Raw genomic sequence first — 8,426 nt, 5'->3', positions numbered from 1 at the left:
TAGGGACTATATTTTGATTAATTTTCGGTAAGATTAATATGTGATCACTTTAAGAATATCGAGACTGCCACAGGTGGTTTTCTGGAAAATGCAATGTTTTACTGAAAAGTTGATAAAAAATTATCTGTATTCTCTCTGGCTAGATAGGCCTAGTTAGTTAGATAGATAGATAGATAGATAGATAGATAGATAGGCTACTTTATTGATCCCTAGGAGAAATTCAAGATAGATAGACAGATAGATAGATAGATCAGTGGATATGAGGTTAATTTATTCCAAAATGAATCATTATATATATATTTTTTTAATTAAGCATGGTTGTAATCTAGAATCTTTGGTTGTAGGCCTAATGGAAAATATTTGTGGTCTTCAAATGTTCTGGCCTAATGAATTGCGCACGTGCACTTCATCTATTAATTTGTATTGTATCTTTAGGATCCTACTGTCTCTACTGTCAAGTTTAGTCTTTTGATTTGTTTTTACTGATCTGACTGTATTCTCCTGTGGCCGCTGCACCACCATGCTGCATAAGTGCAAGCCTACCAAAGACCTATGCGCTCCAACCCTGTATGTTGCAGACGCGTCTGTTGCCATAGATACAGACCACAGTAAATACACACAAGCAGAACCAGGAAATCTGTCAACGAAGATAACGACTTTCCTAACCACAAACAGAACTGAAAAGCTACCTAATGTGTTCAAACTGTAGATAGATGTAAGGAATGATGTGAACACTGCATTTGCTAGAGTGTAAGTAAAGGAGGGGTAGCTTGGACTAACGTGCTAGTTAATGACAGAAGGCTAGCTGTTGCTAACAAGCTAAAGACTGGAACATGGCAAGTCTCGGCAAATCAACAAGTAAAGTTTCCAGGAAAGAAACAAGACCGCGATCTCCGCCAGGTAAGTAGCCTAAAAGGATGAGTGGCCTTGGCAGTGCTATTGTTTGGGCTTTTACAAACGTTGTTGTCAGAACCTTTGTGTAGTCTGGAATCTAATCAGGAAATAGACATTTGCTTGAAAGTAACGCAAAGTTGCGTTAACGTTAACGTTTCCTTGGTATTTTCATATCCGGTAATTTTAATGTGGCACACTAAGCTAATGCAATATCTAATCCCTTATAGCTATTGAGGAATTGCGTTAACGACCAAGTAAGTCAAACATAATTATAGTTAATTAGTCAATTAACTATTAATAGTCAATTATAATTATAGTTAAAACCACAATGAGAGGTATTGTTTGGTAACTTTCACCTCTCATCCGCGACCTAGAATTTCAGCAGAAAAGGAACTGTTTGTCAATCAATCAGGGTGCAGCACAAGCGAATGATGGTCGTGGTCCACTTAACACCTTTTCATCCGTTTTTTTTTTTTTGGCGAGGCTAGGCACTTGCCGTGTCACAGTTCAGTGGCGAATAGGCTACTTGGTGGGCTGCAGTTACAAGGAGATAGCAGGGGGCAGAGATCTGCGGAAACTGGATCATGGTGATACAATCTCCTATCTGGGTTGTGAACATGTTAATAACAGGCTTCAAAGGTGCAAACAGCTGTGTGTGTGTGTGTGTATGTGTGAGAGAGATTGAGTGTGTGCACGTGTGAGAGAGATTGAGGATGTGTGTGTGTGTGTGCGTGTGTGTGTGTGTGTGTGTGTCTGTGTGTGTGTTTGTTTACAGCAGCTGTATGGACACTGAGGACCGGTACTACATTACGTCGGCACCATTGTCTGCCGAAGCCCAGTAACCCGGTTATTCAAAAAAGAAAAGGAGGAGAAGAGAAAACCATTGACTACTACCCTGCCCTGTTCTCTCTCCCTCTCCTCTCCTCTCCTCATCCCATCCTTTATATCCACCCTACATGTCCTCCATTTTGCCCAGCTGCACTCTCTCCTCTTCTCCGTCTTCATTAGTAGGCCTACCCCAAGGTTGCTCTCTCGAAGGACTCCCATGGTGCCTTCTGTCTGCCGGAGGTGGGGGGAGAGGAGAGAGAGAGGGAGTTGTTGGTTGAAGTAGGTGCCATGGCCAACTGAATGGCTCAAGTGAAAAGGTGTGTGAGGTAGCCTAGTACGTCTTTGAATGAAATGTAGAGCTGAGGGGGAAAAAATAATTAAAGATGACACTCGATTGGGTGAAAATTAGTAGTTCTCGCTCAGCAGGAGGTCAGTGTTTCAGCCTCGAACCTCCCAGTGTGTGTCGGTGTGTGTGTGTGTGTGTATTATGTGTGTGTGTGTTTGTGTGTGTGTGTGTGTTGTGTGTGTGTGTGTGTTATTGTCTGTGTGTGTTCCCTTGTAATGCTCTCACTTTACCTCTCCTGACATTCTTTCTGTCTGATTTCTCTCCCTTTGTCTCCACTATTCTCTCTCTCCCAAGTGCTCTCAACCTGTTTACCTCTCCCAGGTCAGAGGTTCACATTCTCTCTCTTTCTCTCTCTCTGTCTCTCATCTCTCATGCACTTTATTTTTTCTGTCATTTGTCTCCATCATTCTCTCTCCCCAACCCCCCCTCTCTCTCTTCAACCCGTTTCTCTCTCTCCCTCTCTCCCCACTCAGGTCAGGGGTTTCACTGTATAATGACTCACCCACTGGACGGCTCTATGCAATGACACGTGTGTGGGCCCTCACATCTTACACACACACATCTAAATGGTTTTGTCATCACATCACACACATGTCACACCCACCCACCCATGTATCGGACGCGCGCGTCGGACATTAACACTTCAATATGATCACACACCACACACGCCCATCACGCGCGCCACGCGCACCCACACACACACACACACACCCGCGCGCACACACACACACATCACGCACGTAGGACAGCGCGCCCGCCCCGGGAGAGCTGTCTGAGTGTCTTTGTTAGTGTTCTCTCTTTCTTTCTCCCTTTAAATTCTCCATCCTGTCAGCTTCCTTTTCACTGCATTTGCAGATCTGGAAGGCCACTCTTCTCTTTTTCCTTCACTCTCTCTCTTTTTTCTCTCTTCCTTTTCACTGCTCCTCTTCTCTTTTTCCTTCACTCTCTCTCTTTTTTCTCTCTTCCTTTTCACTGCTCCTCTTCTCTTTTTCCTTCACTCCATCTCTTTTTTTTCTGACCCCGTTAATTCGCGTCTCTCGTTCACTGGCCATGGCTCTTGTCATCTTCTGGAGAGCGTTTCACAAAACACAGCCCACACTCATACACAGACACACAGTTAAGAATTGTATTAAAGAGGATACATGCATACCTTAGTGTTTGTGCATGTGTGTGGCTTTGTGTGTGTATGTGATTGAGAGAGCGAGTGTGTGTGGGGGTGTGTGTGTGTGTATGAGTGTGAGTGTGAGTGTGAGTGTGTGTCTGTGTGTGTGTGTGAGTGTGTGTGTGTGTGTGTGTGTGTGTCATAATGGCTATAGCTGCGTGTTTTGTTCAGTTGGTCAGTCTGACCTTGAGCTTTTGCGTCCTGCTAGCCTTGATCATCTGCTTCCACATTCTCTCTGACATCCATGGTCCAGAGCCTGAGCTGCACTTTATACAGGTGTGTGTGTGTGTGTGTGTGTGTGTGTGTGTGTGTGTGTGTGTGTGTGTGTGTGTGTGTGTGTGTGTGTGTGTGTGTGTATGTGTGTGTGTGTGTGTGTGTGTGTGTGTGTGTGTGTGTGTGTGTGTGTGTGTGTGTGTGTGTGTGTGTGTGTGTGTGTGTGTGGAGGTGTGTGTCGAGGTGTGTGATTGCGTTGGTGTGTGTGTGTGTGTGTGTGTGTGTGTGTGTGTTTGTGTGTGTGTGTGTGTGTGTGTGTGTGTGTGTGTGTGTGTGTGAGAGAGAGAGTATGTATTTGTGTGTGTGTGTGTGTGTGTGTGTGTGAGAGAGAGAGTATGTATTTGTGTGTGTGTGTGTGTGTGTGTGTATGTGTGTGTGAGAGAGAGAGTATGTATTGTGTGTGTGTGTGTGTGTGTGTGAGAGAGTAGAGTATGTATTTGTGTGTGCCCTCCACGCCCTGTTTACCATCCAGGCTCCAAAGCCCGAAGTTATCCAGGGCTCCAAAGCCCGAAGTGTACTTTTAAAGGCGCTTCAAGCTATATTACGTGGTTCCTAAGCTAAAACATTTTTTGTCACACACAGCAAACATTATCTCACCATCCGCTAGTGCCTGTTCCCTGAATATACTGATAAAACATGTGGTCTCTCTGTGGACAGCCCAGGCTCCAAAAACAACATGCTCCAGCCTGGACCATAACAAACATAACAAACTGTTCTGGCCAATCATCGACGAGATGGACGTTTAGGAGAGTTTCAAGTTTTCATTGCACGGGAGGAGGGGAGGGAGTAGCGAGCTAGCTGTCTGTTTTGTTCGAATGTCAACAGAAGTCATGTTTCCCAACAACGCTTAGAGTGCTTTACATTTGCACTTCAGCAAACCCGAACAGCTGAAGTGCAAATGTAAAAGTAAGGTGACGTGTCACGGAGGCTGTTCAGCTGAGTCACACACTTAAGAGTCCAGCAGGATCGGAAATTAGCTAATGACCTGTCCTCAGGTCGTCTTTCTGACAGATAGTGGACACCCACTTAAGTTAAGCTTGAGTTCATCAGTAATAAGGGAATCTTTTTTATTTGCGTGGAGTGCTTGTGTTCTGCCTAGAGTCCAGATAGAAAGAAAGAAAAGATAGAAATAAAGATAGATACATAGATAGATGGATAGATACTTACTTATGAATTCCTAACAAAAAAAGATAGTTACGGTCCTTGATCATGATTCTTGGCAACCATTCTGATAGAGAAACACATGACTTGGCGGAAGAATGATTATCTATGAATAAATCGTCACAATTCTCCTTTGCTTGTGCATTTATTCTATAAAATCTTGCCAGATATTATGTAGTAAATGTTTTTTAGAAAAAATAATCGCCACACGAGTCTTTAGGTTACACTGATCTTAGAACAGCTAAGGGGGTTTTAGGCATGACACGCCTCTCGAGTCTGCTGCATGTTGTGCCTAACAACACCCCGTAGCTGACTTAACACCCCTCAGTGTAACCTATAGCCTCTCCAGGGCTTATTACTTAAAGTGAAATGTCTGCCATGAATTCTGCAATGATCCGTATACAGCAGATTCTAGAGCGCAGCTGTGTTCTAGAATCTTTGGTATACAGGATCTCCTTTCTTGTGATAAATAACTTTTTTAAAGTGGTTTGAATTAGTCTTCAGAAAAAAGCGTGATCAAAGATACAGAATGTTACAGATGGTCCTCGCATGCACAGACATCATTTATTAAGTGGCCAGGCAGCGTGTGTGTGTGTGTGCGTGTGTGTGTGTGTGTGTGTGTGTGTGTGTGTGTGTGTGTGTGTGTGTTTTGTCAGGTGTTTCTTAGAATTCTGACAAGTCCACACACAAGTCCTTCATGGTTTGTTGTTGTATTCAAGACATCTTGACAGTGGCTATTTTTCTTTCTTTCTTTTGTTATCTCCAGTGACTTTACCGTTTGTTTGTGTTTCTGTTCTGATGGGTGGAGGACTGTGAGAAGTGTATTGAGTGAGAATGGCATTCCACACTATATCAGCACACATTGGGCCAACAAAGCCCTTTTCTACTCAAGGCCGAATCTCTTCTTTTTATCACAGAGGGCTTCCTTGTTGTCTACGGTAGAGGACATTGTCTCATCTGAATGTATGTGTGTGTGTGTGTATGTGTGTGTGTGTGTGTGGGGCATTAATCTCAGGCTACATCAACACACTTTTGTTACGATTCGCCCTCCCTTCCACATTAGACTATCGTATCAGCGTATCCGAAATAGAGCAATTTGGATTCACTGGAGACCCCAAACTCATTTTGCTCCGCAGCCGTATCGGACGAATGTGGACTGTGTGTTGCGGACGAATGTGGACTGTGTGTCTGTAGTGTGTTGCAGAACCATGTAAAGAAGCAATCAAAGAAAAACATATCTAAATGTATAAGTTGATTCCGTTGTTGCATGTTCTTTATACAATGAAAAAAAAAAACTCATGATATGTGGACATGAAGATAGCCTGCTGGAAACAGTGCACACAAGCACCTATACGATGGAGTGGAAGCAATAACTTCTTACTATCTTATTATATAGGAATGTGAATTCCTATAAATTAGTATGTGAGCTGTCTATTGCACCCAGGCAGTAAACTTGGCAAACATTGCCCATTCCCCCCCATTTTACCAGATTTTATCTGATGGTTATGTATTCTTGAATTTCCCCTGGGGATCAATAAAGTATCTATCTATCTATCTATCTATCTATCTATCTATCTATATATCTATCTATCTATCTATCTATTCCCTTGTATCTATCTATCTATCTATTCCCTTGTATTGACTGTGCGTTTGTCATAATTTTCAAGAATCAGAATTACAACTTTTAATGCAGGTTTTAAGGCTTCCCAAACTGATACAGTGTTTGTGAACGCGGATCAGACTTGATCCGAAAACCCGTGTCGAAACTGATTCGGTGTAGTGTAGCTGGGGCCACTTTTACACTGAATCGTGCATGTTCATCACAACACAGGATGCATTGGTGCTGTGACCCGGATCGGGAGGTTTAGAATGCACTCCCCAACGCCTTTAAGAGTGCTGCTGGCATGCAAGCTAGTAGCCTGTGCTTTTACCTCAATTGTCAGCACGCTCGACTCCCGATCCGAGGTGCTGTTTGCGGGTTCGAGTCCGGGGCGTGTGCAGGGCTGAATCGCGCAGGTTCAACACAACGCAGGTTACATTGTTACATGGTGTCGAAACGGATTCCGTGTAGCGTAGCTGGGGCCTCTTTTTTTTACACTGGGATGTCTCCTCCATTATTCATTGTAGTGTTGTCACGATACCAAAATTATGACTTCGATACGATACCTGCCATAAATATCACGATGCTCGATACTGAAACGATACGGCAAAATCCTAAGATATCTGGAAAAGAAAGGACTCATACCTCCTCCAAGTGTATTGAGTCATTTGTGCTGAATTCGGTGCACTTTTGTAGTGTGCAGGTCAATTCTGGGTTCCAAACTTCCTACATAATTATTATTTTTACAGTCAGTAAAATAGTAGGCCTACTTTGTGTGATTAAGTCCTTTATTGTTTGTTATAGTTCATTTACATTGTGTTGTGTTTTGGCAATAAAGTAGCTTTAAATAGCCAAACTAGGGCTAGATCAAGGTCAGTGTTGAAATTACTGCATGCAAATCACTGAATGCTATGCAGAGGGCCTAATCTTTTAGGCCATCTGATGTACAGTATAGGCTACCCTAGGCCTTCCCGTGTTCATGGGATTTCTTTGACAGTTGCAAAGGGAAAAATGTGAGGATAGTCTTCTTTGCGCCCAGTGTTCAAGTATGATGTTCCAACCACTCAGGTCTTCGTCAAATAGGGCTAGTGTGGTGTGTGTGTGTGTGTGTGTGTGTGTGCACGCTACACCATTACATGTTGCAATATGTCTGTGTGCATTCCTACATTACGTCTATTTCTTTTATAACATGATTGGCTACAACGTAACAATAAGCCGCTATTATTATTAGGACTCAACACGCTTTGGTGGTATTATATGCTGTGGGCTTTAATTAGCGCATTTCGGGTAGCCTATCCTATATCTAGTCAATACTTATTGAACAAATTGCAGTCTACATGCCATGACAAATATTACCAGTAATACTGACCGAACATGAAATAGATCGTTTACAAGTTAGTGTATGTTGGAGTGTATGTTGTTGATGTTGTTGTTGTTGTTGTTATTATTGTTGATGATGAAAGGCGGGGATCTGAGAGTTATGTAATGCACAGCAGTGAGAAGAACCTCAGCCTAAGTCTCTCAGCACATGGCACTATGAATCACACACACACACACATACCGGACACAGACCTCACTAGACACAGTGTGTGTGTGTGTGTGTGTGTGTGTGTGTGTGTGTGTGTGTAATAAGTCTAAGAGAGAGAGAGATCCTTTAATGTCTTAATTTGTGCATTGGTGTGTGTGGGTGTGTCTTTTCTTTCTCTCCTTCTCTCTGTGTGTGTGTGTGTGTGTGTGTGTGTGTGTGTGTGTGTGTGTGTGTGTGTAGCATTGTTTGTATGTGTGTGTGTGTGTGTGTGTGTGTGTGTGTGTGTGTGTGTTATTGTGCACACGTGACTATGTGTGTGTGTGTGTGTGTGTGTGTGTGTCTGTGTGTGTGTGTGTGTGTGTGTGTGTGTGTGTGTGTGTGTGCGCACGTGACTATGTGTGTGTGTGTCTGTGTGTGTGTGTGTGTGTGTGTGTGTGTGCGCGCGCGCACCTGGGTAACATGCATAAGTTGCTAAACTTTGTCAGTCCTTCATCGGCAGCAGCAGCAGCAGCAGCTTGTTGATGGCGTGGCCAGTCACACTCTGCCCTTCCACTCTCAGCGTGGCACGGTGTCTCTCCCGCCTGCCTTCCCCCTGTCCCCCCTGTCCTGTCCTCTCCTGTCCTCTCCTGTACTG

General features: G+C 43.6%; 1 protein-coding gene across 1 annotated transcript in view; it reads left to right on the top strand.

Moving 5' to 3' along the window:
* Positions 1 to 598: 598 nt before the first annotated feature.
* LOC125298240 (mycbp associated protein) overlaps positions 599 to 8,426 on the top strand; it is a 57,430-nt gene continuing 49,602 nt past the window's right edge. The window contains exon 1 of the mRNA XM_048248946.1: positions 599 to 900. Within this exon, the coding sequence (XP_048104903.1) occupies positions 834 to 900 (67 nt within the window). The 5' untranslated portion in view covers positions 599 to 833. The remainder of the gene's footprint in view (positions 901 to 8,426) is intronic.

Source organism: Alosa alosa, chromosome 7 (assembly GCF_017589495.1).
Source record: "Alosa alosa isolate M-15738 ecotype Scorff River chromosome 7, AALO_Geno_1.1, whole genome shotgun sequence".
In the NCBI taxonomy this organism is placed as follows: Eukaryota; Metazoa; Chordata; class Actinopteri; order Clupeiformes; family Clupeidae; genus Alosa; species Alosa alosa.
Note: the sequence above shows the minus strand (reverse complement) of the source record. Positions and strands in the feature narration are given on the sequence as shown.